Here is a 24071-nt window from a genome sequence, read left to right on the forward strand (position 1 = left end):
CTCTCAGATCTTTGACATCTACGTGGTCACTGCCGATTACCTGCCCCTGGGGGCAGAGCAGGATGCCATCGCACTGCGGGAAGGCCAGTACGTGGAGGTCCTGGATGCAGCCCACCCACTGCGCTGGCTCGTCCGCACCAAGCCCACCAAGTCCAGCCCCTCACGGCAGGGCTGGGTGTCACCAGCCTACCTGGACAGGAGGCTCAAGGTACCTGAATGGCCAGGCAGGAGGGGTCCTCAGGGGTCCTGGAGGCCCCAAGGAGGGGCGTCCCAATTTGAGGGGCGAGAGCCCAATCCCCATAGGGCAGGGCCAGAGTTCAGCACCCCGACCGGAATACTCCTGTCCCTCACCAGCTGTCACCTGAGTGGGGGGCTGCTGAGGCCCCTGAGTTCCCCGGGGAGGCCGTGTCTGAAGATGAATACAAGTCAAGGCTGAGGTGAGTGCCTGCTGGGCTGGAGGTGGTGGCACTGGCATCCCACTGACTGGACAGTCTTCCAAAGAAGCTGGCCGCTTGCCCTGGCTCTGGGTCCAGGCCCTAACCCTGGAGGTCTTGGGGTCATGGCTATGCTGATTCCTCTGCAGGGGCCTCTGAAACAGTGCTCCTGTGTGAGCCTATCAGGGACAGGTAGGGGCCAAGGACAGCAGAGCAGGCCCAGAGCTGCCTGGGTTCCCGCAGCTGCCCTCCCAGCCTTGTACTGGCAGGACCCATCTGGGTGGCTTCCTGGTGTTGGGACCGGCCTTGTCCGAGAGGGAGCCTCTCTCCACCTGCTCTCCCACTTCCTGTGAGCAGGCGACAGGCTGCGCAGCAGGAGGCGCTCCCATTTAGCAGCTGAGGGAGCGGGAGCCTCGTGGCCCACAGTCCCTGCACGGGAAGCAGGAGCTCCGTGGTCCCTTATGGCGGCCCCCTCCTGCCCAGCTCTGTGATCCAGGAGCTGCTGAGTTCTGAGCAGGCCTTCGTGGAGGAGCTGCAGTTCCTGCAGAGCCACCACCTGCAGCACCTGGAGCGCTGCCCCCACGTGCCCGCAGCTGTGGCCAGCCAGAAGGCAGTCATCTTCCGCAATGTGCGGGACATCGGCCTCTTTCACAGCAGGTGGGTGGGTGGGGCCACACACACACGTCCATGCATAGACGCACTGTAGGGCCAGGCCTCGTGCAGGTGGGTTGGAGCCAAGGAGGGAGAGAACCTGTGCTGACTTGATTTATCCCTCAGCGCACTTCCCCTCAGAAACCCAGACGTGTGTACCTGGCTTACTCATGGGAAGGCCTGCGGTGCACCAACAGCTAACTGGCATGTGCGCAGGCCCACTTGCATGCACACCCTCACACGTGTGCACACATGAACACACACATGTGTACAGGTGCAGCCTTTAACACCATATACCCATGTGCATGGCACATGTGCACATCTGTAAATGCACACACATGCACACAGTACACACATACACCCATACACATGTGTACATCACCTGTGTGCCCACAGTGCATACCTATAGACGTGTGTACACATATATGCCTGTGTACATGTATACATGTTATACACATGGACACACATATGTACATGTTTCCACACTATTTTTGCACACCTATGCATATGCACTTCTGCACATATGTGCACATCCAGCATGTACATGCACATCCTTTCATCTTAACACTTGAATACATTCACACATGCATATAACACAGCATCTCCTTCCCCCACCACCTGCCTGTGTATGCAGCCACATGTGCTCATACACATTTACATGCATCCACAAATGTGCATGCCCACATACATGTACACATGTAATATTCCTGTGAGCTTTCATACACGGCACACAAGCACTTCTTTGCATGCCCACACATGTCTGCATGCATACTCTCACAAACCCCAGGAGCCACAGGCCCCAGCCCTTGTGCAGGGCCAGCTTCCTCCCAGAGGTGAGGGCTCAGGGCCAGGCTATGGGGCTCAGGCTGAGTCCTGATGCCATCCCCCTTCACAGCAGCTTCCTGCAGGAGCTGCAGCAATGCGACACAGACGACGACGTGGCCATGTGCTTCATCAAGAACCAGGCAGCCTTTGAGCAGTACTTGGAGTTCCTGGTGGGGCGCGTGCAGGCTGAGTCGGTGGTCGTCAGCACGGCCATCCAGGAGTTCTACAAGGTGCCCATGCCTGAGCTCATGGACTCCTGAACCTCTGTGCCTGCCCTTGGCTCCCTCTGAAGGCTCACTGAGCCCAGGCATCCTCCAAGGTTCATCCTGGCCTGCCCACATCAGAACCTGCGTTCATCCCCGACCTTGCCACTGCCCACAGCCTCCCTGCGGCCCCCTTGGGCCTCAGTTCAGAAATGCGGGTGGAGTTGCTTCTGCATCCCTGTGCTCCTGGGCAGGCCACTTCAGCAGCCCAAGTCCTGTGCTTGTCACCTGTCAGTAGGTGATGACAGCTGTCACCTGGGGTGCAGGTGGTGTGTGCACCCTGGGGACCCACCCTCCAGCTCTCAGGGACACAGCCATCGGGGGCCTTGCATTCCTGCCCTAAAATCCACCCTCCTGGTTCCCACAGAAATATGCGGAGGAGGCCCTGTCAGCAGGGGACCCCTCTCAGCCCCCACCGCCACCTCTGCAGCACTACCTGGAGCAGCCGGTGGAGCGGGTGCAGCGATACCAGGGCTTGCTGAAGGTGGGCACCACCTCCCCTGCCCCACCTCCTCTGCCCAGGCTGGGTCTTTTGGGGTCCAGCCTGTGGAGCAGTCTGAACCCTGACCTTCGCCCCGGCCCCAGGAGCTGATCCGCAACAAGGCGCGGAACAGACAGAACTGCGCGCTGCTGGAGCAGGCCTACGCCGTGGTGTCTGCCCTGCCGCAGCGTGCCGAGAACAAGCTGCACGTGTCCCTCATGGAGAAGTACCCGGGCACCCTGGAGGCCCTGGGCGAGCCCATCCGCCAGGTTGGGGAGGGGCAGGGGCTGGGGCCGGGAGATGCGTGTGAGGTGGGTGGATATTGGGGTGTTGGGGGCTTGCATCTGGGGCTGCCAGAAAGTGGGGATGTGTGCATGAGTTGGGCAGGGCACTGGGTACTTGGGTGGCTGTGGGGTCTGCACCTCTGAGCAGTCTGGCCCAACACAGGCTGACCGCAGTCTACACCCTCCCCCAGGGCCACTTCATCGTGTGGGAGGGTGCACCAGGGGCCCGAATGCCCTGGAAGGGCCACAACCGTCACGTGTTCCTCTTCCGCAACCACCTGGTAATCTGCAAGCCCCGGCGAGACTCCCGCACCGATACCTTCAGCTACGTGTTCCGGAACATGATGAAGGTCTGTGGGCTCCTGGCTGCTGGGCGTGGCTCCCTGTCCCTCAGCTCCGGGGTGGATGCCGGTGGCCACGCCTGCAGCCACTGGTCCAGGGTGGCCTGAATGTTTCCTCATCGAGTCCCACATCTGTTGAGTATGGTCAGCCCGTGTCCCCATCCCTGTGCTGACACCCTCCCCTACCCACAGCTGAGCAGCATCGACCTGAATGACCAGGTGGAGGGGGATGACCGTGCCTTTGAGGTGTGGCAGGAGCGGGAGGACTCGGTGCGCAAGTACCTGCTGCAGGCACGGACAGCCATTATCAAGAACTCGTGGGTGAAGGAGATCTGTGGCATCCAGCAGCGTCTGGCCCTGCCTGTGTGGCGTGAGTGTCCACCTCCCCGGGGACCCAGGTGGCTGAGCCAGGATGGGGCACCCAAGCCTGTTCCTGCAGCTGCACAGGTCCCTACCTGGGTGGGTGTGAGGGGTGGGCTCGTTCCTAGGACAGACGGCTCAACCAGCCTGTGGCATGTGATGGCTACAGCCTCATGGGGAGCCCCTGGGCTGGGTGTTGGATTGGCCCTGACCCAAGGTCGGGGATACCATGGGGGCCCCAAGCTCAAGGCACCCACCCAGATCATGTCAGGGGCTGTGAAGGGCCTGGCAGCCCAGGGTCTGCTTCCTCAACTAGAACAGAATCTTCCCCCGAGCCCCCACTGCTCTCTGTTTAACACACACCTGCCTCACTCACCTGACTCTGGATGGGGACCTTGGATGAGGGGCAACAAAGGACAGTCCCCATAGTGGCCACACCATCGGATGTGGGGCTCGTGGTGCAAGGCAGATGACCTGCCAGGTGCACCTCACAGCCCAATGTCCCCCCACAGAGTACTCAGGGCTGTGTGTGTCCTCAGGGCCCCCGGACTTTGAAGAGGAGCTGGCTGACTGCACAGCGGAGCTCGGTGAGACAGTCAAGCTGGCCTGCCGCGTGACAGGCACACCCAAGCCTGTCATCAGCTGGTACAAAGGTAAACCCCGGGGCCGGGGGCTGTGGCCTTCCTGTCCAAGATGCTGGCCCTGCAACAGAAAAGAGCCTCCCGAGAGAAACAGGCTGTGAGGGCTGGGGACCCAGTATGGGATTTGGCCGGGAGCCTGGGGCACGAAGGACAGGCCTCATACGTTCACTTGCCACCTGCCTTCCAAATCAAAGGCAGCATGGTTGGGGACACGGAGATGCCGAGACATGGAGAGGAGGGAGTTCAGTGAGGGGACTCGGCTCTGCAAAGCTGCTAGTCCCATAGTCAGGGCTGATTGCAGCCAAAGGGCCCAGGTTAAAGTAGCTGCTGGGAGAGCTACCTAGGGAAAGGTCCAGGTGGCACTAGGCATGAACTTCCAGTTGTCCCCTCCCGGGGGCATCATTTCTGCCAGTGACAGCATGTGATGACATGCACAGGGTGGTGCCAACCAGGTGCTTCCCTGGCTATGGTGTCCAGGGTTTTGCAGGCTCAGCCATGGAATCGTGGCTCACTGCTCTGTGGTGGGCCTTGGGCTCCAGCCCTTCTGGAAGCCAAGCTGATGCTGTATGGCCCAGGGACCCCCAGGAATCTCAGAAATCTCACGGTCAGCATAGATGATCCCATGTGGCCCAGGGCTCCCAAGGAGAACAGATGCTTTTACCAGACAGGATATCCCAAGGGCCTGAGATCACCTCCTAGGAGCTGCAGACTTCTCCCTGGGGAGCTGTGCTGGAGCCATGTCGGGTTTGAGCAGCAGAGGGACACAGTTTGGCTCTGTCATCTGTCACCTTGGCTGTAATGCCAGGAACCTGCTGGGGAGGGCCAAGAGGGGACCTGGGACACCAGCCTGGGAGTCATCGTGCTGGAGCTGGGGACCCGGGCTCAGGGATGGCTGTGGATTCCAGGGGTGTGTTGAAGGCTGAGCTGGCCCGATTTGCTGATAGGGTGGCTGGCTATGTGGAAAGAGCTTGGCATCCAGATGTGCACACAGTTGGGGCTGGACATCCACCAGGGTGGTTCCGTTTGCAAAGGTAGAAGGCTGGGGAGAGGCACGGTGGTGTGCAGACGGGGCTGGGTGGGAGGAAGAAGCACCAGGCCTGGGAGGACCCTGCAGAGTCAAGGTGCCTGCAGTGATGCTGGCAGAGGGGCCGAGGGGTGGTCGAAGTACAAGTAAGGCTCAGAAGAGGGATGTGGCCGGAGGCGACGAATGGGACATTGTCAGCTCACAGAGCATCTGACCTGCCAGTTGATGCAGACGCAGAGTGCATGTGGAGGGGGTGAGGCCCAAGCACCCAGGCTTGAGAGCCCCCACTTCCAGAGTCTGCAGAAATGAGGGGACGCGAACCCAAGGGAAGAAGCGGCCAGGGAAGTGGGGGCCCAGGAAGCCAGCCAGGGAGAGGCCAGCAGGGAGTGGGCAGGGGCATCCAGGGCTGCCAGGGTCCCCATTCTACCCTTCACACATGTGCAAGTCAGCCTGTCACGGTTTACACACGTACACATTACACACACTTGTACACACACGTACATAGAGACACATACAGAGATACATGCTATGCACTCATGAATATGTACATACACACCACATATATATGCATTACACACACATATACATTAACACTATACGTGTAATATACGTAGATGTACACCACACATACAGATACTACACATACATGCATAGTATACAATACATATATACAAATACATACCATACACATGAATATGTACATAGATACACATTATACAGGTACACATGCATGCACACACACCACATGCACATGCATCATGCACAAGTGCACACTACATGTGCCTATACAACTACATAGATATATACACAGATACATGCAAACATGCACTATACACATAGATACATGCACATTACACACAAGTACATACTTTACATATGCACACACACTTTATACATAGCTACACGTACATGTATGCACACACTACACATATATAAATATACACATTAGAGACCACACATATGTGCACACGTAGATAATACTGCACACATATACATATGTACACAGCCACATACCATACACAATACACATGCACAGATACATGCAACACACATGCATGCTACACACATAGACACCATATATTTATATTCATAAATACTACACACTCATCTGCATGCATACATACACAGTACACATATATACACATAGACCCACCATACACATAGGTACACACAAGCATACGTACTACACACATATCTGCATGTAAACATGCACAAATGCTACATATACACATATATACATGTATAGTTATTTGCACACACACAGAAGACACAAGACGTCCAAGACAGAAATGATTCATCATCAACATGAGGCAGCAGCCAGAACAGGCTCTTGCCACAGCTCTCAGGGGTAGTGTGGGAGAAGCCTGCACATGCATGTGCTGCACCATGGATTTCAGGGGCTGCATCTTATCACCTTGGGTGTCTCCAGGGAGGGAGGCATCTCTGCTCCACTGTCCTGGAATGTCTGCTTGTGTGAGCACTGCTGTCTGGAGCATCTGGGCTGCAGGAGCTGGCCAACCATGGGGCATTGTGCCCCAAGAGACCCAGCTCCACCCTATTTCCACAGGCTCCAGCCGCTCGGGGATTTTCCCACACTTGTGCCCAGCCCTCAGCCATCCTGGCTAATCTGACTGACGCTGGCTGGTATGTCGTCCTTCCAGTCTAACTCAGGCTGCATTTAATCAAGCTTCCCAGCAGGGGAGATGCCAACCTGTGGGACTGCCCTGGACCACCCCAAGGCAACAGCCGCCACGTGTGTGGCTCCCACACAGGAAGTCTTGAGAACACAGTTATTGTTTACAATTTGGGGACTCCTAGGAAGGCACACATCAGTACTGACTGATGGTACCTCCCAGATGACCCCCCAGGGGGTCACCTGGGCTGTCAGGTTAACCTCATCTGGCCTGGCTGACTGGCCTCCAAGCCCCCAGTTCAGTCCTTATAACCTAGTGCTGTTCTGGTGTTGCAGGCACCATCCAGGCACTCAGCCCTTCCTGTTCTCCCTGTCCACAGCAGCTGGGCCCGCAGGTCTGCCCATGACTGAGGACGGGGCTGGAGAGGAAGGACTCTAGGGAGTTTTGCCTGGGTGTGTTGGGAGGGGCCATCCCGGTGTCCACTGGTGAGAGCTGATGAACACAATGGCTTGGAGGGCTGCCCTGGGATACTTCTGGAGGAAGGCTCGGATGGGTCATTAACGCCTGCTCCCTGGGGTCTTAGGAGCTTCCCTCCTGCCACCTGTCCAGACCTCTCCTCTGGGAGGTTAGGTTCAAGAGGAACAAAATCTTTTTTATCAAAGCCTGCCAGAAGCCAGTTGAATGCCCTGAGCCCCGCTCCCTTTGGACCAGGCTGCCACCGAGGGTTGGTCATGGCAGAGCCTGGGTTTCCCTGTGGATGGAGGACCTCCCCTTTCCCTCGCTTCCTAACCACCAGTAGGCAGCTTGCACGAGAGAGCTCCTCTCTGGGGACAGCTGCCTTTGGTGACTGGACTGCCTTCCAAAGGTCTGTAGGGCAAGAGGAGGTGGGCACAGTCAGACTGCCATCCCCTTGCTGAGTGGCTCTTGTGGTAGATGTCATAGGACATCAAACTGCAGGGGGTGTGCGTGGCACACGCCTTCATGGTGTGGCTGGAGACCCAAAGCAGCTTCATAGCAGGTAGGCCTCCACAGAGAGCCTGGAGAGGGACAGCTGGCCTAGGGGCCATGGAGAACATTCCCCTTGGCCCTCCGCAGGTTCGCTGAACAATCAGCTTGCAAAAGGCAAACAGATAGGAGGAAAGGCAGACACATTTATTGAATGTGTAGACACTGGATCCTTCAGAATGAAGACCAAAGACCCAGAAGAAGCTGTCTATTTTAATGCTTAGGTTCCATAAAGTATGGACAACTGTGCTGAAATAGGATTGGGCAAATAGGGTTGGATCTAGTGAGAACAGACTGAGTGGGGACATCCTGCTATGCCTGTGTGTCTGGATTCTTCTTGGCCTTCTGAGCAGTGTCCTTTCCTTCTGAGTGAGAAGCAGGACCCTTGCTGGAATGGGGGTCTTGCATCTACAGCCAAACAAGGTAGGTCCGATCATTTCTTCATGGCCAAGTTTTACACAGAAAGATGGAGAGAAAATCGGAGTCCTATTTTTAGGCTTTGTGGCTGGCTTTAGAGAAAAAGGTGTTCTGGTTTCTATGACCCGCCTTGGGGAAGAGGGATTCTAGTTTCTATGGAAGCCTGGGAGGAGAATGAGGGGCTAGAGACAGGAGAGGAGGAGAAGGTCAGAGAGAGAATTTTGCTTCTGTGGCTGCTTGGGAGGCCCTCATTTTGGGGTCTTGTTTTCTAAACCCCAACACTGGGTTCATAGGAGCAGTCTGCCAGGATGGAGAGTGGGTTCACCACATGCAATGTGTTCTCCTCTCCTGTAGGCTTGAGAATGTCTCTCCAGAATGTCCTCAGTCTGACATGTGATGTAGATTCTGCGTCTGTACCCTGCCTATGGTGGGGCTCAGTGAGGTGGTGTCCTGGGGGCTCTGCACAGGAGCCTTGGCAGTCTGGCCGGGGTGTCCCCATCAGCAGCCTTGATTCACTTCATTGTTCATTGCCCCAGGAAGAGGTGTCTTTAACCTGCCAACCTATTTAAAATTATCTCTGAGCCTGGCATGGTGTCACATGCCTGTGATCTTGGCTGCTTGGCAGGCCATGGCAGGAGGAGTCCATGCACTCCCTGCCGTGTCCCCTCTGCCTTCCCTTGGGGGAGTCTGTCATCTCGGGGAAGTTGCTTGAGCCAGGAAAGGATCTGGTATAGAGGGGATGGAAGGGGTTAGAGGACAATGACAGAACAAGACACACCTCCGTGGCTCAGCCAACCATGGAGGTAGGACCCTGTCTCTACCGCAAACACATAGATCCCCTACTGTCACCCCCAGAAGAATGGAAGGCCAGCATGCTGGATGCAGGAGGCTGCTCCACAAGACGCCCAAGCTGTGGCTATTCTTCTTGAGTGCGGGCTTGGTGCCCATCCTTTCCCCTCCTAACCAGCCAGAGCTAGATGGGCTGAGCCCTCTCCTGCCTCACCCATCGTGGCTGCTGGTGGCCCTACCCCAGCACTCAGTTCAGGCATGAGTGTCCGTGGCTGTGGTCTGAACAGGGTCGGAGTCTTCCTTCAGATTCAGCACTGGCTCTGGCATTTATTGTGAAGTGGTTGAACTGAGGCTGAACCAGCAAAGTCCCTGGCAGGGACTGGAGAAAGAGCGCCAACCAAGGCACCGCCCAGGTGTCTGTGTTTGAACCCACTCCTCAGTTCTCAGACTGCAACTACCTGCCTAGTTTCTCTCCTTAGCAGGGCAACAAAGTAGAGAAAGAGATCCACAGGGCCACTTCTTCTTTTCCTTCCAGAAGGCCATGCCTCTGACAGTGTCACTTCCCTGTCTCCAAAATTGTAAATCAAAAACTGTGAAGGGACCACAATTTTACCACACTTGCAATCTTGCAAGCCAGCCTGATAGCCAGATGTAGACAAAAGACACAAGACTCATGGGTCAGAGACAAAGACTTTTTACCAGCAGTGCCTCAGTGTCTCTCATCATTGCCCTCACCCGTTTCTGTGAGGAGGCGATGGAACCAGGTGTTAGTTGCATGCAGGGGTTGCCCCACAAGAGAGAAATCTTGAATCTTAGGAGACTTGGAGCTCTTTTTATGGGGCTGCTGGTACATCTGCCCATGCTTCACTCCAGAGATAGTGGATGACTTCCTACCCTGGGATGCAGAAATGTCTCCCAGGAAAGGAATGGAAGGGTTTTGTCTCTGTTGCCCTGGAATACAGCCAGGCAGACGGGCATCTTCTGCTTCACTCTCCTTACTTTCTACTCTACTCTCTTCTTCTTCTTCTATTCTAAACCTGGCTGTGAGTGCCTTTGCTCAGAGGGTTGAAATGTGGAATCTGAATTCCAGGGAGAATTGTTTTCTCACAGCAAGATGAGGACAGAGCTGCTGGTAGCATGGCGGCCCTGACTGCTGGTAGCTTTGGGGGAGAGAAATGGAGCCTAGGGGATGGGCTTAGTGGGGATGGGAAGAGATGCCCTGGAGGGTGTGAGCACAGCTCCTTTCTGGAGTTGCCATAAAGGGGTGCAGAGATCTGAGGTGGTAACTAGAAGGTTTTTGAAAAAAAATTATTTAAGATTATTTCTGAGCTGGGTGGGGTCGCTCACACCTATAGTCCCAGCTACTCAGGAGGCCAAGGGGGGAGGATCGCTTAAGCCCAGAAGTTTGAGACCAGCATGGGCAACAGAGTGAGGCCCTGTTGCTACAAAAAGTTAAAAAAAATTAGCCAGGCATGGTGGCGCACCTGAGGAGGGAGAATCACTTGCGCCCAGAAGGTCGAGGCTGCAGTGAGCTGTGATCGCCGCACTGCACTCCAGCCTGGGCAACAGAGCAAGACTCCATCTCTACAAATATATATGTGTATGTGTGTACGTGTGTGTGTGTGTATAATGTGTGTATATATATATGTGTGTGTATATATATAATATATATCTCTTATAGTTCTATACAAATCATAAGTTAGTGCTGGTTGTGACCTTTGTGATTTAAGCAATCTGTGGGGCACACCCGACACTATTGGAATGTGAATCGATGCTGTTTTGTATATTTAGATATTATGTGGGAAGGAGTTCTCCACAGTGAGAGGCCGTGCCTTCTGGTCCCTCACCTGGGAAGGAAGCATGCCTTGGCCAGAGAGGTGTAGTCAGTTGTGTGTTCATACCAAGGTGATTTACTTCACATTCTTCAGTCTTCAGATATTCGTATTAGAAGGCTGTGCATTTGGAGGCATGAGGATGTGGCCTGGGAGAGGAGAGTGGAGCTGGGGGTGAGACTTTGGGCTGCCGTGTTCTCCGCAGGAGCTGGTGCAGGGAAAGAAGGCATGGAGGGCTGTGGGCAGTGATTTTGAGAAGGGGCTGCAGGCCCTAGGCTGGGCAGGCAGGAGTGAAGAGGGGATCAAGGTGCTGTGAGCTGGGGTGCAGTCAGTGTGTTAGAGGTCCTCAGAACATTGCAGGACTGCTGAGAGCTGAGGTGACCAAGGACTCAGCTGCCCATAGAGGATGTCCTCTGTGGGGCTCAGGTCCCTTGGCCTGCCCCCTGCCTCTAGCTAGTGTCCAAGGTGGACAGAGAAAGAGAGACAGAGTAAGAGACAGAGACACAAAGAGACAGAAAGGCACAAAAGGCACAGACAGAAAAACAGACAGATAAAGACAGACGTGGAGTCAGAGACAGACACAAAGGCAGAGACAACAAGGAGACAGAAAGAGAGACAGAGACAGAAAACAGAAACAGACACAGAGATAGAGACAAAGAAAGAAGCTGAGTCCGAGACAGACGAAGAAAGATGGAGACAGAGAAGCAGAGACAACAGAGAGAATGGGAGCTCGTGTCAGCCTCTCCCTCCAGAGTTGCAGGTCAACCTGGAAGCTGGACCCAGCAGGGAGCCCGTGCCTGGCCCTTGTGCTGCAAGTGTGGCCCCTCCGTCCCCTCCCCGACCATGACTGCAGCCCCCAGGCCAGGCCCAGCTTCTCCCCGCTAATGGAGTGAGCCCCTGGGTCCCCACCTGAGTGATGGCCCCCGCTTGTCCTTTCCAGATGGGAAACCAGTGCAGGTGGACCCCCACCACATCCTCATTGAAGACCCTGATGGCTCATGTGCCCTCATCCTGGACAGCCTGACCAGTGTAGACTCGGGCCAGTACATGTGCTTCGCGGCCAGCGCCGCTGGCAACTGCAGTACCCTGGGCAAGATCCTGGTGCAAGGTTAGCCTGGAGGCCTTCCTGGGGGAGGAGCCACCCTGACCCTCCCACCATGGCAGGCCCAGCTGCGGCGGGGTGGTGGGACAGTGGGATGGACATCCAACCATGTTCTGAGGGGATCACTGGGGGCTCATAGAGGGCACTGGGAGGGGTGGGGACCCTGCAGCCCCTTCCCTGGCATCAGCCTCAGCTCCGTCATGGCATCTCTATGTCTCTCTGTATGTCTCTGTGTCTGATGCACTGTGTCTATTTCTGTCTTTGTCTGTCCATGTCTGTATGTCTCTATCTCTGTCCTTTGATCTCCGTCTCTGTCACCCTGTCTCTGTATGTCTTTCTTCTGTTTCTGTCCTTCTGTCTCTGTTTGTCCATCTCTATCTATGTGTCTCTCTGTCTGTCTTTCTGTCTCTGTTTCTCCATCTGTCTCTCTGTCTCTGTTTCTTTATCTCTGGTCTCGATGTCTATGTCTCTCTCTCTCTTTCTGTCTCTATTTATGTCTCAATTTCTCTTTCTCTGTCTCTTTCTGTCTGTTTTTCCATCTCTGTCTCTGTCTCTCTCTATTTTCCTCTCTATATTTCTTTCTCTGTCTCTCCTTCTCTGTATCTTTATCTCTCTCTGTTTCTCCATCTCTATCTTTCTGTCTCTGTGTCTCTTTCTTTGTAAGTCTTTGTCTCTGTCTCCATCTCTATCTCTATGTCTGTCTCTGTCTGTCTGTCTCTATGTTTCTATCTGTCTCTCTCTCTCTGTCTCTTCCCTCCACAACCCCACAGTCCCACCACGGTTCATGAACCAGGTCCGAGCCTCGCCCTTTGTGGAGGGAGAGGATGCCCAGTTCACCTGCACCATCGAAGGCGCCCCATACCCGCAGATCAGGTGGGGCCCAGGCCTGCCTGGGGATGGGGCATGAGGGGGCCGGCTCCCACCTGGAGCATGGGGCACGGACCATGTGTTCCCGTGTCAGGGCTGGGCTGGACATGGACACTGGCCTTCAGCTGAGAATGGGCTTTGTGGGGCTCTGGTTCATTCTGGATGTGGGACACCCCTCAGCCAGGAGGACACGGCCAGGCTGTGTCTTGGCTTCTGGAAGGGTGGGCTCTCTGAGGACCCCTGGGGTCTGAAGGCAGGACAGCTGGGTCGTGAGCACAGGTAGCACAGCCGGGTTTGGCCCTGAGACAGGACATAGGAGGATGTTGCCGGCGGGGTAGAGCATGGCCCAAGTCCTGCCTGCCTCACGTGCCCTCCGGGTGGATTCCAGGTGGTACAAGGACGGGGCCCTGCTGACCCCTGGCAGCAAGTTCCAGACACTGAGTGAGCCTCGCAGCGGCCTGCTAGTGCTGGTAATCCGGGCGGCTGGCAAGGAGGACCTGGGGCTCTACGAGTGTGAGGTGAGAGGTGCAGGAGTGGGGACCTGCCTCGGGGCCCAGGCCATCCGTGCCGGCCGTCCTCTGGGGTCTGATTGTGGAGGGGCTTAAGAGCCCAGGCCCTGTCCTCAAGGTGGAGGGCTCTTGGCAGAGGCCAGGGGGCACCATACCCACTGCTACACCCTTCCTTGATGACAGGCCAGAGGCCACCATGCCACTCTCACCCCCCCATCACAGGTGGGGGCCACCATGCCACTGTCACTGTCATCCCTGGCCACACCACTGCCCCATGCCCTGGCCTTATTCTTCCTCTGCCCCGAAGCCTCTCCTCGGCTCCCATGTCAATCTGGATGCCTTCCTTGGCTTCCCTGGCCATTTCAAGGATGCCACTTGGTTTTTGCCTTTGGGGGGCCCGGCATGGCCTCATGAATTTTGTCATTCATGTCAAATGGAGTGTCAGTCATCCAGTGTAGCCTGGCCCTGCTCAGGTACCTTTTACCTGTGGAGATGTCCAGCCTACAGGTGGACAGAGCTGCCTTCTGCTCCAGCCACTGTGTCTGCAGGGCCGGGACAGGGGCTCCCCAGGGTGGGGCCCAGTCCCAGTCCTCTGGCCCTTCAAAGCCTGCAGTGGTTGTGGTGGTCATGGTGGCTGTGTGCCAACTGTAGGTGCCCCAGACCCCAGGCGCTGGCCTCTGTCCAGCTCCTCCAGGGGCACTTGTCTGGCCACCACCCCCCACCATGTAGCTGCTGCTGTGAGCCTGTGGGGAGCCTGCCCCACACCACTCTGGCTGGGGAAACCAGAGACCCAAGTGAGCTCCTGATTTGCACTAATACCATCACTAGCCATGCATGGGGATTTAAATTTAAATTTAAATCAACTAAAGTTAAATCCAAAGCTAGGTGCTGTGGCTCACGCCAGTAATCTCAACAATTTGGCAAGCCAAGGCAGGAAAATCCCTTGAGCTCATGAGTTTGAGACCAGCCTGGGCAACATATTGAAACCCTGTCTCTTAAACAGGGTTTATGTTTGTCTGACTGGTGTGTCATCTCACACCAGTTAGAATGGCAATCATTAAAAAATCAGGAAACAACAGGTGCTGGAGAGGATGTGGAGAAATAGGAACACTTTTACACTGTTGGTGGGACTGTAAACTAGTTAAACCATTGTGGAAAACAGTGTGGCGATTCCTCAAGGATCTAGAACTAGAAATAACATTTGACCCAGCCATCCCATTACTGGGGATATACCCAAAGGATTATAAGTCATGCTGCTATAAAGACACATGCACACGTATGTTTATTGCGGAACTATTCACAATAGCAAAGAGTTGGAATCAACCCAAATGTCCATCAGTGACAGACTGGATTAAGAAAATATGGCACATATACACCATGGAATACTATGCAGCCATAAAAAAGGATGAGTTTGTGCCCTTTGTAGGGACATAGATGCAGCTGGAAACCATCATTCTCAGCAAACTATTGCAAGAACAGAAAACCAAACACCGCATGTTCTCACTCATAGGTGGGAAATGAACAATGAGATCACTTGAACACAGGAAGGGGAACATCACACACTGGGTCCTATTGTGGGGAGGGGGTGGGGGGAGGGATAGTATTAGGAGATATACCTAATGTAAATGACGAGTTAATGGGTGCAGCACACCAACATGGCACATATATACATATGTCACAAACCTGCATGTTGTGCACATGTACCCTAGAACTTAAAGTATAATAAAAATAAATAAATAAAAGAAAATGCATAGGCAAAAAAAAAAAAAACTAAAAAATTACTCAGGCCCAATGGTGCACACTTTTAGTCCCAGCTAGTCGGAAGGTTGAGGTGGGAGGATCCCTTGAGCCCAGGAGTTGAAGGCTGCAGTGAGCTGAGATCGTGCCATTGCACTCCAGCCTGGGTCACAGAGCGAGACCCAGCTTTAAAACATACATAAAACGAAGTTAAGTTCAGTTAAAGATTCGGTTCCCTGGCTGCTCTGGCCCCATGTCCCATGCTCAGAGCTGCACGTGGACAGGGCAGACGGAGAGCATCCTCATCACTGCAGGGGACCCTAGGGCCATGTGGGTCCCCCAGGGATGCTGTGGCTGGGCTGGGGCCCTTCCCCTTGTGGGGGACACACCAGAATGGAGGCTGCCCATGCTCCCAACATGGCCACAGGGAGAGGGCCCTGCCCGTGAGAAGCCTTGGGCTCTGAGCCAGCCCTGCTGTCCTTGCAGCTGGTGAACCGGCTGGGCTTCACACGAGCTAGTGCAGAGCTGCACATTCAGAGCCCCACGCTGCAGGCCCGGGAGCAGTGCCACAGGGAGCAGCTCGCAGGGGCAGTGGAAGGTAAGTCCCACCCCTGTCCTTGCCACCAAGGCAGCTCCCCACGGCTCAGACCCACGCTGGACCCTCACAGGCCTGGCCATGCCCGGGGGGACATGACTCTCACCTTTCCCAGTCAGGGTCTGCTGCCTGGAGGACCCTGGAGGAGGGCTGGGCTGGCATCGTGGGGCAGGGAGAGCCACAGATGGGAGATGAGGAGGCTGCTGCGGGCCAGGCACAAGTCCCAGCCCCTGGCTGGAGGCAGCACCTGTGTGGGCTGGTGGAGTGTGGGCCCTGAGCCCAGAGCCTGAGTGGAGGCTGAAGAGGTCACTCTGGGTGAGCGGGGTTCCCAAAGCCCTGCTGCGGTCCAGAGAGGGAAAGCCTATGCACAGAGGCCAGGCCTACACCCAGGGCAGCTCGCCGGTGGTGGACAGGAGGCAGTGGGCAGGAGGCAGTGGGGAGGTTGCGGCAGGAACAGTAGGAAGGACGTCTCTGCAGAGGGCCAGGCCACTGGGCCCCAGCTTGGCTCCCAGGAGAAGGGGCAAGTGTCAGGGGCCTGACCCCTCCATTGAGGGTAGGGCTGGTTGTGGAGAGACCTGGCCTGGTCTGGGACTGCTCCTGGGTTCCTGGGAGGGCCTTGGGCTGCAGAATGACCTCACTAGGGGTGGAAGGTGATGGGCCGGGGGAGAGGTGGGACACATCACCTCATTCCTCCAGGCTCCCGGATGCTTTATTCAGGGCAGGGCAGCCAGGATGGGAAGGGGGTCATCGGGCATCCGTCTTGGGCTCCCAGTTGGGCTGCCCGTCTGGACAGGTTTTGAGCCTCCCATCACTGGGGACATACAAGTGGAGGCTGGTTCAACACCTGGCGGAGCTGCAACTCTCACTGTGGGTTGGAATACGTGTCCTCCAAGTCTTAAACATTGGCTCCTGCAACCCCACCTCAACTGTCTCTCCCAGTGCCCAGTGTCTGAAAGCCAGTTGCCCATCTGGACCCCACAGAGCTGGGCCATCTTTGATGCCCTCCATGACCCTCAGGGAGACCCCTCCCTTGCTGGGCAAATGTCCTTGTTCCTCAGCCTACACAGTGCCACAGGCACTGGCCAACCCCTGACTGCGAGTGCCCCATGTCTGACGTGTCTCTGGGGGCCCTGTAACCTCCGTCAGCCCCACAACTGGTGGCCACAGCACCACACACAACTGCTTCTGGAGCTGCCAGCACCTCAGCCTCCCATGAGTCTTGTGTCTCACGGCCAGGGAGGTGCCCAGCTGGGACACTGGGACACCCAGTGTCCCAGTCTTGCTGGTGACAGGAGTGTCCTCCACAGTCGTTCACTTGGCTGTCACAACAAATCTCTCTCTGGGTCTGGAGGAGGGGGTGGCAGGGGAGAGAGGCCACCAGTGCTGGACAGGGTGTTGGCACCTCGGCGAGGTGAGAACGCAGGTCCTTGAAGACCCTGAAGCTGGAGCCAACACCTCCCCGCTTCTAACTCCTATCCTGCTGCTTCATCTTTAACCCAGCAGCTCTGCAGCCCGAACAGGCCCTGGCAGGCCTCTGCGGGGTGGGCGCTGCCCCCTTGCTTGTGGATCACGCTGCGCACGGCTGCACTCCTCCCATGGTCGCAAATACTCACTCTGGCCCACAGCTGATCAGGTGGCAGTTTAGGTACATGAATTAAGGTGCCAGAGAGTGTATGGGCCCAGAGGTGCCTGGCTGTCAGCCCCAAGTACGGGGAGGATGAGTGGGGAGGCCCTGGATTTTCCCATCACTCTGTAGTTCCCATCACTGGCCTGCAGGTGGTGGACACATTGGCTTTCTCTGGGGTCAGCTTAGTCTAAACACACAGAGCCTTTTGGTTGGATCTCATTCTCTCCTCCCATGGGCACTCCTCTCTCCAGGGGGAGCCTGTGAAATACACACTTACACATATGTATACATGTGCATGCACACACATATGCATGCACGTACACACATTTGCACATGTGTGCCCAGAAATGCACAGTACGTGTGGCTTGCAAGTGTACATATAGATGCAGGTAGTCCCTGAAATTCATGTGCTTCTCATCTGAGACAGGTGTAAAGCCTTTCTCCACATGGCAATCTAGCAAAGCAGATGGTGTCCCACCCCCGACCCAGGGCCGTGAGGCCGTGTGCCCCAGGCCACGTTACTTGACTTTTCTGGGCCTCCTGCTTGTTTTTTTCCCTCAGGGTGCTGGGAAGGGTCACTGAGATGTGAAGGTGCTGGTGGCCTGTGGACTGTCCACTGGCCAGCTGGCTAGGGCTGGGAGGGGGCCATCTTTGTGCCCTGATGATTCTGCCTGGGAGCTGCAGAGGAGGAGTCCTTGAGGTGAACTGGAAGGAGGAGCTGCCTGATCCCAGATGCGTCCCATCCCATAGCTGGAACCACAGGCCCCATCCTGCTGGCTCTGGGGAGGGAGGCAGCTAGGAAAACCAAGAGAGACCATGGAGTGTGTGAACTGAGGATGCTCCTATAGGGAGATTTGGGCTGACGCTCACTCGGAGCTCAGCACCCTGCCCAGGCATCCCCTGGGGCTGTTCTTGGCAGGACTTCTGTGGCTTTGTGCCACAAAGCTCAGGTGTGCCACTTTCAGGACTCCAGAGTCCCTCTCTCCTGAGGATTTATTGTAACAGAGGCCCCAACTGCCTCAGCCTCAGTGTAGCTGCTGGCTCCCTATGCAGCCACAGGCCATGTATTCCCTTCTAGGACTTGGCTTCTGTGTCTGAGAAGTGGGATTGTAGGTCTGACAAATTCACAGGGCTCCCTTGGCACATGGGTTGAAGGAGAAGCTGGGATTTCTGTGCTGGGAGTGTAGGTAGGGTCTTCATTCTCCCCCCAGACCCTCGAGACCCTCGAGACCCTGCAAGACCCTCGAGAGGGATAGTGGGTCCTGCCTTCACGAGGGAACACATTGTCCTCAGCCCTCATTCCACAGCCACTCAGGACAGGCATCGTCACCTCCATGTCAGAGACCAGAGAACTGGGGCTCTGAGTAGACAGCCTGCCCAGGGGCAGCTTAGCAGGCGACTATAATGCTGTGCCACTCAGATAGCTCAGCCCTCAGCACTGGCTGGTCTGTAACCCTCGCTATTCCGACTGTTTTCTTTGTAGTCACTGAGCAAGAGACTAAAGTCCCCAAGAAAACCGTCATCATGTAAGTGCAGGCGTGTTCCTAACCTTCCTTCTGACTGCAGTGCCTCCTGCATGCCACTGACCTGCCTGGATCATGCCCGTGTGGCCGAGCCACCTGCTTGCCGCCTGTCTGCTCACGTAACATTCACCCTCTGACTGCCAGCACCTTACAGGTACTTGCAGTTACCTTGCATAGGCACCTTCCCCTGGGGCCTCGATTACCTCCACACTTCACAGCTCTCTCTTCCAGGGCCTCAGTACACTCCATGGTCCCACTATTTCAGCAGAGTAGACTTATTCCACACACTTCACAGTGGTTCATCCAGGGATTCATCAGGTGCTAGGCCTGACAGCTGCTTTCCTCAGTGGGCCAGAGACAGAATTCTAATCCTCAGCACCCTGGGATTTACGACAGTGTTGTCCAACAGAACTTTCTGTGATGATAGAAATGTTCTATATTGGCTGGGCACAGTGGTGCACGCCTGTAATCCCAGCACTTTAGGAAGCCAAGGAGGTCAGGAGTTCGAGACCAGCCTGGCCAACATGGTGAAACCCTGTCTCTACTAAAAATACAAAAATTAGCCGGGTGTGGTGGTGGGCCCTTGTAATCCCAGCTACTCGGGAGGCTGAGGCAGGAGAATTGCTTGAACCCGGGAGGCAGAAGTTGCAGTGAGCCAAGATCATGCCACGGCACTCCAGCCTGGGTAATAGAGCAAGCTCTGTCTCGAAAAAAAAATAAAAATAAATGTTCTATATCTCCCCTGTCCACTACAGTAGCCACTAGCTACATGCGTCTTTTGAAGCATCTGGAATGTGTCTAGTGTGATTGAAGGACAAATTTTAAATTTTAATTTTTGTTCATTTGAATTTAATTTGCATAGTACACTCATAGTGGACAGCACAGCCTTAGGGCCCTTAGAGGTCCCCAAGCCTGATTTTCACATTTGGAAGATGGGGAAACTGAAGTTCAGGGAAGAGAGGAGGTTAGCTCTGGGTGGCTAATGATTGGAAGCCAGCGGAGATCCCACTTCCCCAGTGCCATGCCCACCGTCCCTTTCTTCATCCTTCAGTGCCTCAAGGATTTAGCAAAATCACACATGCTGCTGCTGATGAAGTAACACAAGAGGACCAGAACTGGGTGAACCCATAAATGTAGGGTTGGTTTTGACCTGAATAATCTGAGAGGACTTCCAATAGAAGGTGTGTGCAGGTGGGAGTGATGGAAGAGCTTGCAAAAGCCAGGAGGCAGGAAAGACTATGGTTTCCTAAGGCCAGATGGCTGAGAAGCTCCAGCACGGGAAAACTCTTAGTTCTCAAGGGGCCTACAACCTCCAAAAGGGGCCTTCAGTTGGCCCTATTATAGGAAAATCACATTGCCAGACATTTGTTGAGATCCTGGGTTAACCCTTCTTTGGCTTTCTCCCTCCTTCCCTAAAGCAAGTTGCTTCTATGATGCCACCCCACAATAGATGGGACTGCCTGGATGCTCGTGAGCACCCCACTCCTGGAGGTATGCAACGGTGCCAGAGCCTCACATAGATTAGTTCTACATTTTGTCCCTTTGGGAGCACTATTATTATCTACATTTTATGGATAAGAAAATGGAGGAGCAGAGATGGAGCCAGAATGCCCCACTGGCAAAGCTTCAGAGGCGACTCATGCCTAGGGAAGGGAGGACCAGGTGATTTACAAGCATACAAGTCCAGTCTGTTCCAGACTTAGGAAGGTGGGAACCCTCACCCTGCAAAGAAAAATTTACCCACTCAACTTGAGGAATGGAGGGAGCCAACTGCATAGGCATAGCGCTGAACCCAAGGGTGGACCACACAGGTAGAGGCACCAGGGAGGCAGTAGACCCGAGAAGGAAACAGGGCTTGGAGGCAGACCCCATGTGCTGTGCTTGCAGTATCAGTACAGGATGCCCATGTGTCCTTGTGCAGGTAGCAGTGAGTCCAGCATTTGGGGGGATATTTAGGAGTCCCCATCCCCATCCACCTGTTGGGCTGCACTCAACTTACCACCCTGCATCAGCATGCAGCAGATCGGGCAACGTGAGGTGAGCAGATGGGGCCTGGTCCAGGCTCTCAGCAACAAGCGTACTGCCCTAGAGCCTGCGTGTGAGGCAGGAAAGCAGCCTGTGGGCATGAGTGGGCCACATCTCTGAGCCTCAGCTTCCCCATCAGTTAAGTGGAATACATCACTCCCTCCTTAATAGCTGAGGGCTGGAGGAGGCAGGACCTGTCATTGCTGTGCACCCCAAGGGGTGGTCACACATCTCTGGGCTCATCCCTGGGAGCAACTGCTTCCAGATGGAGCCCTGAATTAGACAAAAGCAAAGCTAAACGAGAGAGAGGCAGTACCTTGGACAAAGAAGACAGCTGGCAGTAGCTCACGTGGTGACAACTTTGTCACCTCATACGTGCCACATTCCTTGCCCTGAGCCTGAGGGAAGTGCAGGGCTGAGGGCAAAATGAGTAATAGGCAGGGAACTGGTATGTGTTGTGTGTTACTCAGCACGTTCTGCTTCCCTACCTGTTACTCAGTTTGCTCTCAGTGCTCAGCAAGGTCAGGGACACCGGGCACCAGAGGAGGACCTGGGCTGACTGCTGCACTTCTCCCTCTTGGCCCCAGGCAGATTTTGAGCCTCTTTGAGCCTCTCTGTCCCCTATGAAGTGGGATCAGACCCTCTCCCAGGTTACTACAGAGTCAGACAAGAGAACTTGCAAAGTGCTCCAGGCACAGCCACATACAGCCGACCTTGCATTCTGCCTCCATCACTCCTCCCCAGTCCCATTTTGGGAGATGGAACCAGGCAGGAGGAGGGGCTTGTCTGACATCACACGGCTCATCACAGCCAAGCCAAGTCTGGGGCCAGGTATCCAGCCAGGTTTCTTCCTTGGCCTGCCTAAAGCCTTTCCAGGCCTCACACTCTCAGACCCAAAGGCTAGGAGAAAAGGTCTGAGCTCAACCCCCACCCCGCCCCCGCGGCATGAGCTGTCCAGCCCATCCCTGGCTGAGGATTTTCGGGGTGTGCAGGCCCTGCCCTCTTAGAGTTGGCCACTCACCGTCCCCTATGATACAAAGCACAAAGCCTGCTGGTGGCATGGACCTGGAGGGGAGACTGTCACTGGGGCCACTGCACTTAGGATGTGACCCAGTTTTTGGAGGCACTTGCCTTTGCAGTGCGGCACGGGCCTCCCCATATACCTCACCTCTTGTTTTCAGATCTGCACACCAGAGACTGAGGTTGGCCACATGGGACCTTGTGCTTTGTTTCTTTGGTTCTATGGCAGGGGGTGGGGGACTCTGCAGGTTGGGCTCACATGCATGTGTAAGAGTTCTTTGTGCACTCTCACCGCTCGCTTGCTGGTACAATAACCTGAGCTCTTACGCTGCCCTGGCAATCCTGGGCACTGTGCCCATCTTTTCTCGGGCCCTCTCCTCCCTCCCCCAGAGAAGAGACCATCACCACTGTGGTGAAGAGCCCACGTGGCCAACGACGGTCCCCCAGCAAGTCCCCCTCCCGCTCACCTTCCCGCTGCTCTGCCAGCCCGCTGAGGCCGGGCCTACTGGCCCCTGACCTGCTGTACCTGCCAGGGGCTGGCCAGCCCCGCAGGCCTGAGGCAGAGCCAGGCCGGAAGCCCGTGGTGCCCACACTGTACGTGACAGAGGCCGAGGCCCACTCTCCAGCTCTGCCCAGACTCTCAGGGTCCCAGCCCAAGTGGGTGGAGGTGGAGGAGACCATTGAAGTCCAGGTGAAGAAGATGGGCCCGCAGGGTGTGTCTCCCACCAGAGACGTGCCCAGGAGCTCATCAGGGCATCTCTTCACGCTGCCCGGTGCCACCCCCGGAGGGGACCCCAATTCCAATAACTCCAACAACAAGCTGCTGGCCCAGGAGGCCTGGGCCCAGGGCACAGCCATGGTCAGCATCAGAGAGCCCCTCGTCTTCCACGTGGATGCCAGAGGCAGTGTGGACTGGGCTGCTTCTGACGTGGGCAGCCTGGAGCTGGAGGAGACCGGCGTCACCCTGGAGCAGGAGTGCACTGTGGAGGAGGCGGGAGAGGAAGAGGGGGAAGACGGAGATGCCTTTGTGACGGAGGAGTCCCAGGACACACACAGCCTTGGGGATCGTGACCCCAAGATCCTCACGCACAACGGCCGCGTGCTGACACTGGCTGACCTGGAAGATTACGTGCCTGGGGAAGGGGAGACCTTCCGCTGTGGTGGCCCTGGGCCCGGCGCCCCTGATGACCCTCCCTGCGAGGTCTCAGTGATCCAGAGAGAGATCGGGGAGCCCACGGTGGGGCAGCCTGTGCTGCTCAGTGTGGGGCATGCACTGGGTCCCCGAGGCCCTCTCGGCCTCTTTAGGCCTGAGCTCCGTGGGGCATCACCACCAGGACCCCAGGTCCGTAGCCTTGAGGCCACCTCCTTCCTCTTGCCGGAGGCCCCGGCTCGGCCTGTGGGCAGTGCTCCCTGGACGCAGTCTTTCTGCACTCGCATCCGGCGTTCTGTGGATAGTGGTCAGAGCAGCTTCACCACAGAACTTTCCACCCAGACCATCAACTTTGGGACAGTGGGGGAGACGGTCACCCTTCATATCTGCCCAGACAAGGATGGGGATGAGGGGGCACAGCCCTGATGCTGCTGCTGTGGTGGCTTGGGGCAGCAGGGAGAGGGGCGTGCCCTTGAGGCCTAGGACACTGCCCAGCCTCAGCAGCAGCCCCTAGGAGCCTCCTGAGGGCCTCCCTGTCCCTGGTCCTGGGCCCTTCTTACCTCACTCAACTTCAGCCAGGAGGACTGGGTGGCGCTTGTAACGTCAGAATGACTGGCTCAAAGACCTCAGCTCTGGGCTATTTCCTCTCAGCCTGGCAGGAGCCTTGGGACTGTGGACGAAGGATGTAGCCTTGGGCATTTGTCCTGTTCCCATGTGGGCCAGGTCCATCCCTCCTGGTCACAGCTGCCAGGCCTGACATGGCCTTGCCTCTTCTGCAGTCTTGGTGACTGAGACCCTTGGGTGGGTGCTTCCCAGCTCTGCAGGCCCTCCTGGCCTTCTCTGCAGTGTGGACATGGGGTCTGTGTGTGGGCAGCAGCCTGTCTCTCAGCAAGAATAAAGTAGCTTCCTGCACACCTCTCTGACTCTCCTTGCCT

The 24071-nt window shown here is 55.9% G+C and overlaps 1 protein-coding gene across 34 annotated transcripts in view; it reads left to right on the forward strand.

Annotated features, from left to right (window-relative positions):
• OBSCN (obscurin, cytoskeletal calmodulin and titin-interacting RhoGEF) overlaps window positions 1-24071 on the forward strand; it is a 160225-nt gene that overhangs the window by 118258 nt on the left and 17896 nt on the right. For 26 of the 34 annotated variants that reach the window (XR_012433894.1, XM_074038204.1, XM_045398300.3 and 23 more), the window contains 13 exons: window positions 8-208; window positions 355-437; window positions 918-1091; window positions 1981-2140; window positions 2541-2657; window positions 2759-2923; window positions 3130-3288; window positions 3472-3649; window positions 4179-4292; window positions 11922-12089; window positions 12854-12956; window positions 13339-13468; window positions 15683-15794. Coding sequence is in view for 33 of the 34 variants with exons in the window: in XM_074038204.1 (XP_073894305.1) it covers window positions 8-208; window positions 355-437; window positions 918-1091; window positions 1981-2140; window positions 2541-2657; window positions 2759-2923; window positions 3130-3288; window positions 3472-3649; window positions 4179-4292; window positions 11922-12089; window positions 12854-12956; window positions 13339-13468; window positions 15683-15794 (1864 nt within the window). In the remaining variant the exon portion in view is untranslated. Of the gene's footprint in view, window positions 1-7; window positions 209-354; window positions 438-917; window positions 1092-1980; window positions 2141-2540; window positions 2658-2758; window positions 2924-3129; window positions 3289-3471; window positions 3650-4178; window positions 4293-11921; window positions 12090-12853; window positions 12957-13338; window positions 13469-15682; window positions 15795-18901; window positions 18945-22376; window positions 24051-24071 lie in introns of those variants that run through there. The other 8 variants (XM_074038214.1, XM_074038221.1, XM_074038234.1 and 5 more) reach the window with 3 other exon arrangements.

Source organism: Macaca fascicularis, chromosome 1 (genome assembly GCF_037993035.2).
Source record: "Macaca fascicularis isolate 582-1 chromosome 1, T2T-MFA8v1.1".
Taxonomy (NCBI): Eukaryota; Metazoa; Chordata; class Mammalia; order Primates; family Cercopithecidae; genus Macaca; species Macaca fascicularis.